This window comes from Caloenas nicobarica, chromosome 3 (assembly GCF_036013445.1).
Source record: "Caloenas nicobarica isolate bCalNic1 chromosome 3, bCalNic1.hap1, whole genome shotgun sequence".
Classification (NCBI taxonomy): Eukaryota; Metazoa; Chordata; class Aves; order Columbiformes; family Columbidae; genus Caloenas; species Caloenas nicobarica.
This window is the reverse complement of record NC_088247.1, coordinates 102,353,146-102,364,735: the sequence shown is the minus strand read 5'-3', so window position 1 is coordinate 102,364,735 and position 11,590 is coordinate 102,353,146. Positions and strand designations below refer to the sequence as shown.

At 44.7% G+C, this 11,590-nt stretch overlaps 1 protein-coding gene across 2 annotated transcripts in view; it reads left to right on the top strand.

Annotated features, from left to right (window-relative positions):
* Positions 1 to 78: 78 nt before the first annotated feature.
* Positions 79 to 11,590, top strand: part of AIDA (axin interactor, dorsalization associated) — a 29,455-nt gene continuing 17,943 nt past the window's right edge. For both annotated transcript variants that reach the window (XM_065631282.1, XM_065631281.1), the window contains exons 1-3: positions 79 to 298; positions 4,045 to 4,114; positions 10,976 to 11,029. In XM_065631282.1, coding sequence (XP_065487354.1) covers positions 189 to 298; positions 4,045 to 4,114; positions 10,976 to 11,029 — 234 coding nt within the window. In that variant the 5' untranslated portion in view covers positions 79 to 188. The remainder of the gene's footprint in view (positions 299 to 4,044; positions 4,115 to 10,975; positions 11,030 to 11,590) is intronic.

The window sequence follows — 11,590 nt, the reverse complement described above, 5'->3', positions numbered from 1 at the left end:
GGGCGGGCGCGGGCGGCGCAGCCTACCTCGCTGGGCGGCGCTGGCGGGAGGTGCTCGCCGCGTTTGGTTGTCGCGGCGGCTGGGCTGGGCCGGGCTGGGCCGGCGGCGGCGGCGGCGGGGCTGGCGGGAGCGGCTGCCCGGCGCGGTGCCCCGGCCCGGGGTGAGCATGGTGCCCTAGTGCTGGGGCTATGTCGGAGGCGGCCCGGAGCCTCCTGCAGCGCTGGGGCGCCAGCTTCAGGAAAGGCACCGACTTCGACTCCTGGGGGCAGTTGGTGGAGGCCATCGACGAGTACCAGATGTGAGTGCGGGGGCGGGCGGCTCCCGGCGCGGCCCCGGAGCCCCGTGCGAGGGGCCTGGGGGCGGGGGGGGGGGGAGAGCGGCCCCCGGGGCGGGGCAGGGCCGGGGGGGCCCCGCTGGGCCTAGGCCGCGGCCCCCCGCACCCCTGGGGCCCCGCCGGCCGTTCCGCTGCCGCTGCGTGAGGCGCGGGGCCGCGGGTCCCCTGGGGCGGGGCGGGGGAGGCGCCGGGAGCCGCCCCGCCGAGAGCGCCGGGCGGCGGCGGGTGCAGGGCCGGGCGCTGCCCCCTCGGCGGGGGCGAGGCGGGAGCCGGGCCGGCCTCTGGCGGGGTGCTGGGGCGGTGGGCTGGCGGAGCCCCATGGCGATGAGATGCCCCCCCGTCTCATCGCCCTGGCCCCCCGAGCACCGGGCTTGTGGGGAACGATGGGCTGCCAAAGCATCAGCCTTTCCTGAATTAAAAAACCCCAAACAACCCTTCAGGGTGAAAATAGGTCCGTCGCGCACTTGTGTGTGTTTCACCCGTGATGAGACCGGGGAACGTGGTGGTGCAGCCAGTGGTCAGCCCCGGTTAGACCGGCTTGCCCTGGGCAGCACTGCGCCTTCTGTGAACCCTTGGGGATCAACAAGTGTCGGCACTGTAGGGCGTTGTTGCCGGAGTCCTTAGAAATACACCTGGTAGCTTTGGTCAAATGCTCTCCTCCAGCGCTCTGCTTGCCGTGAATATGGAAGCGATTTCCTTGTAATGTGAGTGTCACAGGGTAAGTTTCTTACGGTGAATTTTCTGGAAGAAATCCAGGAACACTTGTTGCCCAAGAGAAAGCCAGCCAAAGAGATGCTCTCCAAGAGATCTTCTAGTGCAGGGCTGTCAAACTCATTTTCCCCAGGGGCCACATCCTACATTTATACAGTCCTAAAATTACATTTGGCCCTTTGAAGGCAACTGCGAGGCTGATGTGGCCCCTGAGGAAACTGAGTTGGACAGCCCAGCCCTGGTCTAGTGCTGTTCAGGACTATTCAAGTTAATGGGCTATAACCACACTGGCTAACCCAGTTTGGTGTTCCTTCAGACTAACTAGACTGCTGGCCAGGTACAACTATAGTCATGAGATGCTATAATCTCATAATTTCATTGACTCACCAGGCAGCATAATGCAAGTTCAGTTACTTGGAGTTTGCTGAGGGTCTTTACTACAAACCTTGGCACAAGGATGAAAAGAAGTTCTCTTCCAGATCTGTATCTCGGAAGGAAAAAAAAAAAAAAAAACTTGGGATGTAAAATAAGATGTTTTTAATAACTGTCGTTATGTGGACAATTATGAGGAGAGATCCTAATGCTTTAAACCATCTCGGTGGTCTTAGCAGTTGGTATCATTGAATGACATTTCTTCAGAATGAAAAGTCTTCAGGCTTGTCATTCTGAGCTCACTTCACTGAGAAGCAAGGTCACTCAATGTTCACAGGCAGTCCACTCTGAGAATCGAAGTATAACTTTTGTTTCCTTCCTCCCAGCATCATTTGTGTCCGACAAGAACTGAGGCGGTCTCCGTGCCCTCACTTTATTCTGACTTTGGAGCTGTGCGATATCTTTGTAAGAAATCCCCTCTTGGGTAGTAGTGTTGTAAGCTGCTCTTGCAAACCTTATCAGTGAGTTTCTGCTGAATAGAGTAGTTGACAGGAGATGAACTCTGGTTCCAGGAGGGAGAAGAAAGGGGAGAGAAGATCAAAGGATTATAGGGAGATATTTCCCAGGGAGGAGCAGAACCTTTTCAGTGTATGTATCTGCTTCTTGTAGATAGAGCAGGTAAATTAATTTAAATCTATAGGGTAGAAGCTGCAAATAAGAAGCACAGGGCAAGATACCTCCTTGTAGACCTGGAGAGACATAACAGGGTGGCTTTATGCTGTTGCCTTCCCAAATGGCAGCCTGAGGTGGGATGAAGAAATGTGTGTTGCTGTGGTTGGCCAGGTGCTCCTAATGTTGGCATGGTCTGTGCTGGGCAACATAGGGAGGCTGGGGAGAAGTTTGTTACAGTGAGCTTGTTGATACTGAGAAAGATCTTCCCAAAGGTAAGCTCGTTCATTCCGTGGATTTGATGGCTGCTGACGTAAAACACAATTATTTGCTTCCCACGTCCAGAGGACCTTCATTTGCTCAGGTCTTTATGTTACTCCTGAGAGTGCCGCAAGGTTGATGCAAAGATGAGCCGTTGTTCATTTAGGTGCCTACTTGTGCAAGAGCACTCCGAGCTGTCGGCCTTGTCTTCCCTGTTGAATGTCCCCATCTGTGGAACTTAGTCTGATCAGACTTTGAATAAGCTTCAAGAGGGATGCCAGATGCGTTTATTTGGATTAGGGTGGGGTTTTTTTGGTATTAGTGACAAATGGAAAGAGAGTTGTGTTAGTGATGCTTGCAGAAATGTTCATGCTGTGATGCTGCCTGTTGTGGGTGGCATATTGCTGCTATGGTGATAAGTTTTCTTAAATTGTTACTTTTAAATGCCCTTTCTATACATCTTGTGTACCATATCACTGAAGCAGTAGAAAAGGAGTTTAATTTGGGTTCAAGCATGTTTGTGCTTTTTGTGTTTTCTCAGCCACCATCCTCCTCCCTTTATGAAGGGGGACGATGCCACCGAGTTGTGCAGTTACCTTGTCCCGCTTGGTTGTGTTTTCACTGGTGTTAGTGCCTTTTTAACAGAGATTATTTTTAGGAAAAGCAAAGAAACAATTGATTTCTGATTTTTGTTTCTGTCCCGGGATTTGATGGTAACCTGTTTTGGTGTATGTATTTTAACTCCCACCAAAAACTAGGTGAATGCCCGCTGCAGGGGTGGCAAGAAGCTGAATCTCTTTAACAATGCAAACCTGAGAGGTTCCAGATGGAAGCGTATTGCGATGCTCTGACTGCTGTTGCTGTCCCTGGGTTTCCCCTCAATCCCCTGTCCCCTCTCCCCCTCTGCTTTTTTTTTTTTTTAATTATTTACAGGGACTGGCAACAATTGCCCAGAGGTTTTGCTTGTTTAATGTTCTCCTTCCTCCCTGGACGGAAACCGTAACTCTTCCCGTCGCTTCCCTCTCGCTTCCTTTCGCTTTCTCCAGCTGTTTGCTTACTGTTGCTTTCCAAACCCCTTGGTACTCCGGTCTCCGTGGTGACAAGGGGTGAGGTCTCCTGCTCCGCCTGCGATGCTGACAGGCGCAAATGGGAGCTGATACACCCCGGCAGCCTGGGCCAAGCCGCCCTGCAGCCATCGCCTAGGGTACCCCCATCAGCCTCCTGGCAATCCCACCTGCCTCAAATTCTCTCCATGAAACGCTTGGGGGCTTGTGCCTCAGTGGGTCTTCACAGAAGCTATGGTTTGTTATTTTAAAATAAGGGAGATGGGGAGAGGAAAAAGGTCAGTGCTTATAAAAGGGGCTGTTGGCTATAAGGACCTTCTTACCTGTGCTCTCTTCATGATACATTATATATGCAGTCTTTCTTGCCTAATATAGTTACATACTTTGTCCATCTTCAGGGGTTTTTTTTAAGTATGGCCCACCATGGTTCTAGAAATATTTTTTTAAAAAAACAATACAACAAACAAAACCACACAAAAACCCCAACAACAAACCACAAACAAAAAACAACCACTATTTGGAGCACCAGTCTGTGGACCTTTTGGCTGACAGGTTTTCTGGAGGGAGGGGCGTGTATGTTTTTCTGTGTTGTGTTCCCATTATACAATTTTCTTCCCCTCCGCCCCAATCCAGATTAGCAAGACATCTACAAAAAGAGGCGCAGTCTCAGCACAACAACTCAGAATTCACAGAAGATCAAAAGGTGAGTGTTGCTGTTTGCTCAGTCAAGGAGCTTGACTCGTAGATGTTGATGTGTATTGTAGTTCTTTGTATCTTGCAGACCAGAGCCTTATGAGACCTTTTTTTCTTCCCTCAATATCCCCAAACAGAGCCTAGAATGGCTAAAACAGTTGCTGTCATTAGATGTGACAGATGCTCTGCTGTGTAATATTGAATGTCATGCATACCAGTCAGAGTTCTTCATAACCTGGGTGTTTCTTTTTTTGGGTGACCTTTTGATAACTTGCTTACACAACTTTAGCACAAATTTGAATACAAAATGTCTTGAACTGCAGATATTGAGGGTGAGGAGGGTGTTAGCTTAACATCTAACACCTGACTGGCAGAATACTCCCTACTAGTCTCCTAGAATGTTATTTATGATCTTTCAAAATATTGAAATTACTTGACTCCTTCCTCCCTCCCCTCAGCTGAAAATGTTGTTTCTTGTCTCAGCATCATATTAATGCAATTCTGTGACAGGTTTTAAGAGAAAAATGCTGGCTGAGATCTCACACACTCAAGCATTTTCAGCAAAATAAAAACTTTTAAGATATGAGGCCCTGCTAAATTTTCATGTCTTGTATATAGGCATGTTTTTCTTAGGAATACTAAATTAGAGACCCACTGTATTTCCAGATTTCCAAGCCATAAGATCACTTGTTTGAGCAATGGTGTTGCCTGAAGAGTGACATTTGCTAGCCCAGAATCCCATCTGTGGAAATAGGGTGCTAGAATAACAGGATCTGTGTTTGGAAATATTGGTCCTGAAAACAGGCCCTGGCTACAGAAACTGGAGATGAACTCGGTGTGTTTAGAGAAACTTGTTACAAAGAAACACACTTTTACATAGAGTCTGACGGACGTTTGTAACTGTTTCCTTCACATGTACCAATAAGAAGGCGAAGAGCTGGTCTTTCATGTTCTGTTTACCTTCTGCAAAGAAGAAAATAAGGCCCATGATCCTCTTAAACAGAGTCAGAATCTTGGAGAAGAAGGATTTGGTCCAGCTTTCCTGAACTGAAAGCCTGAGAGCCTTATTAGTGTTGGACAGCTGGTTGCTCTTTGATTGCTTTTGCTCTCTATCCCTTGCTGGTGGCTTTCTCAGTCATTCTCAGCTATAACCATCGTTACTGCGAGTTTCCCATCTCTGGATGCTTTTGAAAATACGGTTAGTTTATGAAAGCGAGCCTGTTAATCTCTAATTCTGGAGGCATCATCTCCTGTGAGTATGGGAAGCAAAGCCACGCGGGGCTCTGTTTCCAGATGTTCCCTGGATCTTGTGGAAAGGACCTTGGCCCAGCTTGTGGCAGTGAGTGAGGTCAGCCACGAGGGAAGGCCTGAGGGGCTCAGGAAGCAGAGATAGCTGACCTCAGATGTTAGATGCGCAACCATGATCGGGTCTTAAGGCAACAGTCTGCCGAAAAAGAACAATAAGGAGTGGCTGTTTTGAATCCTTGCAGAGCGATACCTGTTTCTAAAGCTCATATAAATATCAGCCTCTTTTGTGCGTTATATCACTTACTTTCTTTTTTTAAAAAAAGATATTTTTTTTGCAGATCAGTAAAGGGCTGATGCACTGAAACTTTGAGCCTGGTTATCAAATGGTGGTGCCTATTTCATTAGTCACATACACAGCTGAATTCCCCGACATTTTGTTGAGAGAACATTCTCTTTTCCTCCTCTACCATGAGGAATGCTAGTCACACAAAAGAGTCTTGCTATCGCTTTGAAAGAAGCATTTAAAACTGTACAGCAACATCTTTTAGTTTAATGATAGAATCATAGAAGCATTTTGGTTGGAAGAGACCCTTAAGATCATTGAGTCCAACCATAACCTGAATCTAACATCTAAACCATGTCCCTACAAATGTTAAGGTTCTTGGTGTTCTGGCCTTCCCTATTTCTGCAGGAGCTCGGCCAGTGTAATCTAGTGATCCTGACCAATTACTGTCATCACCAGTATCATTCACTTGGTGCGTAGGAGTAGAGTTTTGCACACTTCTGGGTGTTCAAGCAGTTTGGTTAAGTAGAAGTGTATCTTCTCTCGCCACCTTTCAAAAAATCTACACACCAAAGCAGCTACTTTTGCTTAACCAAGTTCCTGGCAATGTATGCACCACCATGCTGATTCCTCCTGGTTCCAGAAAGTCTCTTTCTCTAGTATCTTGTATTTCTGAGGTTCCGTATGTCATATAAGAGCCACCTCTTTGTTTTTTCCAAATGTAGAACAGTGCGTAAACTTCAGGGTTTGCTTATCTGATGTTGCTGGCCAAGGCTGTGCACAGAGTTTCATAGGTTGGAGAAAGCAAGGCCGTGAAGCCGATTACAATTTCCAGTTGCATGATCTACCCTCATTCCAGTCTTTGTGCAGATTTACAGATAGCTGTTCTCCAAAGGATCATACATACTGCCGAGAATTACTACGAGTCTGTCATTGTTTCTTACTTGACATACTATGTGGGGAAGATGGATTTCAGCAGTGATTCCTCTGTACCAAGGGAAAGCTACTAGCTTTACAGCTACAGGGAAAGGACAAGGCCAGGTTAAAATTCCCAGCCTCGTGTATCTGTATAAACTTTTACCATGTTTGGGTTTATTTTGTGCATCACAGGTGGTGATACAGTGCAGATATGGCTACACCATAACTTATGGTGTGTTACTTGCTAATGTAATCATACAATCTGTTAATCTAATAACAGTTGACAGACACCACCAATTTCTTTCCTAGGTATACTGTAAGCCAGTTATAATTTATCTTATAATAAATGTATTGTTTGTGGTAAGAATTCAGACTTTTAAATATTCATACCTTGCCTTTTTGCTATTGATCCGAAGAGACTGTTTTGAAACACAATGTGCTACTTCCCTTACTAGAGCAGGCTAGTCTCCAGAATTTGCCGTTCATTCCTGGATTTTCAGCTTTGGGGGGGGGGGGGAGGGTTGTCATCTTGTATCTACTGCTAGACATAATTCTGCAGTTTTAGTCCTTAGGGAAGGCTCTGTCTTGCCTTCGATAATTGACAGTGCTGGAATCTTCATTAATGATTATGAATTTTGTTGAAGAATTTCTCTGCAGATAAATACTGTAAGCAACAAATCATTGTGTTTAAACGTAGTCACCCTGCAACAGCCTTAAGGAGGCTATGCAACAATTTCATCACCTAGAAGCTGCGTGTATGGTATATTAACAGATACAGTAACTGGGAGATTTACCTCAGTCTTAACATCTGCATCCTGCTGTTCTTTGTTTTACCTTCATTCTCTAAAAATCCCATCTTCATTCGATCGACCACTGTGTTTTGCTACATGAATTGTTCCAGTTAGGTTTGGCCATGGTTGCCAGTTTGCCTCCAGCTACAGTTACTCTCACCCCATTCTCTATGCAATAAATTTGACCTTTAAAGCCCTCTTCTAACCGCAGTTGTTGCTTCTCGTGTGACTGTTTTTGTGCTAGGCAGTATTAGAAAATCATGCTTTTTTATGCAATGCTAACTTGCTGAAATCGGACCAGTGTTGAACGGTATTAGCATGATTCATTAAACTACTGGTCTCCTAACAGCCTAGACCTCTCTTTAAAGCCAAACTCTGCTCTGGCTCTGTATTTATGCAAACATCTTTGACTGCGTTACAGTTAGCACAGTCATTACTCACACAACAGCACTGAAGAAACCTTGACTACGAGATCAACTGACTTTTTCCCTTTCTGATCACGAGCTTACATAAAACCGAGTCTTAACTATTTTAAACTAGCAAAGTTAATTGTGGCTTCAGCCTTTCTAATGAGATGCAGAATGTTTTCCCTGCTGCAAAAATGAGCCTTTGCATGGGATAGTTGCAGCTGAAAATGATAGCAGTGTTTAGCTGCATTTTTAACTTTTGGGTTGGGTGTGGTCCCTTAAAAAAATAGTTATGAATAATGCCTGCTGGGAGCTTGCCATATTTCAATAAATTCCATATAAAACCTATTCTTTACTATTTTAAGACTCCCAAACTCTCTTCAATTAATCTGTTTCTAGAGCCATTATTGCCCTTTAGTCCCTGGGAGTCAGAGGACACATATTTTGTATTGCTGTTTGCCCTGTTAGGAGGCAGCCAGTTCAGGCACTCTTAAGAATACACAGTTACAAATTGGCAGGATTGGGAACAGGAGTGTTGCTGAGCTTATCGGTGAATTGACAAAGGAGAGAGAGGTTGAGCAGTGCTTCTTGAGACCCCATTTACAGTGGGGGCTTAATGCTCTGCACGGTAGACCAGGAGGAGAAGAGCCATATGAAAAATCTGTTTACGTGTTCTGTTTCTGTGGTGGGGCACGGGGCTGTGTGCTGGCATCCTGCGAACTCGTAGCCTCTTTCTGGGGTGCAGTTGGAGGGGTTTTGATCTAATGCGGAATGGACGTGCTCTTCTCTTGGCAGTCAACACCCAAACCATCGAAACAGCTGGTTTGTGCAAATGTTGGAGCTGTAGTCAAACCTCAGAGACTTCCCCTCCCTTCCCTAGTGAGCCTCTGGATTCCTTTCTTTTACCCATTACTTCACACCTTCCTCTTTAATATTTTACCTTTGCAAATGTATCTTTCCAGATGTTCTGAAATAGAAAAAAAAATTCCTTTTGTTACACTGCAGCTGATTAGGTGGATGTAGTGCATTCTCACCCTAGGGACTGACAATCTGCGTCCGTAGTACTACCTGGTGTCCTCCCGTCCAGCCTGAAGGAATGTGTAAATCCACAACACCCATGTCTGGAGTGTGGGTCTGGAAGTGTCAACATGAATCCAGGACTGTACATACTCCTCTTTCAAAAATCTGTGGTTTTCCAGACTGTTGGAGATCCACCTATGGATCTCTGTTATGTAGCAGAATTTATTTTGGGGAGGTAGAAGTTGGCTGACTGAACCTAGGCTACAAAATGAACCTCCGCATAAATGGAGTTGTAATATTTTTACCCTGCCGTGTTACATGCAAGCATATGGTCATGTTGCTCTATATTAAAATCCCCAAAGAGCACATCACACACGCTGTGTCCTGGGCAGAGGAGAAAACAGTGTGTGTCCTGTACTAATATGCACCACTCGCTACTTTTGTGGAAGGTGCTCAAAATAATTGAATTTTTTATAAAGCCTCCATACAATGGGCAGTAATATAAACCACAAGGCTGTAGAGTCTGGGCTAGTGCCATGTAAAAGAGTGTTTAAGATGGGAGAAGATACCAGGTGGGGAGAAATGGCTTTAAAAGCTTTGATGAGCCCTGTGGTGGCAGATGAAAATCAGGTATCTGAGGCTTTTACAGACCCCAGCTGTTGGCTCTGCCCATGAGGTGTTGATGTCTGATCTGCTTATGATTTAGCTCCTGACCTCTTTCAACTTTCAGTGTGGTGTAAGGTGAACCGAAGCTGGAGCTGTGTAGCTTTCAGCCCAGCATGTTGAAATGAGTGGTGGCGCAGGAACTGACTGAGGAGGAGTTCTCACAGCCCTTCGCAGGAGAGTCAGGGCAAGGTAGCTGTGAATGCACACCCGGTTTTTATCTGCTGCCACAAACCTCTCGGAGCTCTAAAACTTAACCCTCCTTTAAAGGGATGTTTTGGCTTTTGACTGATACCACATAACTTGCCAGATGCCCAGACTGTTGAAGTTCTTTCATGCTCAAGTTGTGCTCTAGGAAATCTTTTCTTCATTGCATCCAGCCTGGGGGGAGCTGTTTTTATACTGGCTGCTTTTAAAGGAGAGAATGAGTTACAGGTGCGTATTTCAACTTTTATCTTGCTTCTGGGGGGGGAAATCTACTTTGAAAATAAACTGCTTTTCTTTATAGCTTTATTGTTGCTATTTTTCTTGCCCTGTAAACGTTCCACAGAGCATTTTGAATTATATTTGGCTTTTATCTCTGCCAATAGGTTTAATTGTTCTTCAGTAAAACCTAGTTAATGAATAAACTTGTGATGGTCAAGCAAGGTAAAATATACTGTGTAGGTGTGTCCACTTGGTGTCAATTACAGAAGTCTGAATTCCTCAGTTTTTTCAGCTGGTAGTAGTAGAAACAAATGTGAATGTTGCTTGAGCTTCTTACTTTGTGAGACACAAAAGCTGAAGTAGCATTGTCTTTGAAGTAAGGCTGCTAGCAATGGGCTATTTTGAATCACTTCCCTCTCTTTTACATTTTTAAATAAAAATGAGAAATTACTTCACAGTTGTGCTCTGGGATATTGTAGATAGCTGACAAGTTTGAATCAATCTGTTTCATGCTTCACTCAGAGTTTAAAGGTCCTAAAATTACAAAAACAAAAAGTTAGAAAAATAATCCGCCTTTATACTTCCTCTCCCACCAAAACCCACAAAACTGGACCATGTTTTTTCAGTGCTGAGACACTGGGCTTCTGTAACTTCTGAGGGGGGCTGTCTTGGTCTGCTGAGATTGTAAACCCAATAGAGGAACTGTAGACACGACTCCTAAAAGGTCAAGTTAGAACAAACCGTTCTGTTTTTCAGAAGGTAATATACTGCTTGGTTTGGATTTTTTTTTTCTTTCTCTCCACTATGACTTCAGAACAGTTGGGTTTAAATGATTTATTATGAGGTAGGCATTATTACAGTTTCTGCTGAGTGAATAACCCCCATCTGTGGTGATAAGCTGTGGGAGGGGAGTTAAGTGGCAGATATGTTTCATCTATATTGTACTTTCAGAAAACCTTGTTTGTGTATTAAAAAAATCTTCTGATGCTGAATTATCTGGTACTGAATAATGGATCTGAAATATTTGCAAGAAAAATAAATTGTTTGTTTTTATATTTTTAAAAAGTGAATATGGAAGAACATAATTTCAGTATTAAGTAACTTTTTCCTTTCAGAAAACCATAGCTAAAATTGCAACATGCTTGGAACTGAGAAGTGCAGCTTTACAGGTAAAGCTCTTTTTTCTATGTAACTTCATACTTCAGTGAGAGGTAACCGTAGAGCTTTTTAAAGCTATAATAGTTTAGTGTCTTCAGATGTAGCCAAAACTTCTGAAAACAGAGTGAACAAACTGTTGAACACTTGGACTTTCCAGGCTGTCAACAGGATGCCCCAGGTGGCTGCCTTAAAAACCTTTAAGTGTTTACATGAGCATGTATTAGGGTTTGTACAGGAATTTAACTGCAGGTTTTGTGTCTTCAATTCTTTCTTCAGAACTGATTAGTTTGTCTCCCTAACCTATGTGCAAAGGTAGAAAGATCCCTAGAGTGATCGTTGCACTAATTCAGCTGCTTCACAAATCTTAATAGAGCACAAGGAAGAATGTCCGTGTAGAATGAAAATGACTTGGAGGCAGTTACGAAAGCTGGCAGTGCTGTAGTCAAGTGTGTGAAAATAATTATTTAGAAGCTACTCTTTGGGCTTTATTTCTTGACTGAAGGTAAATGCCATGGAAGTGAATTTCTTTTTCTCTCAGCACAATCTTATCCCCAAAACAAAAGGGAAGTGAG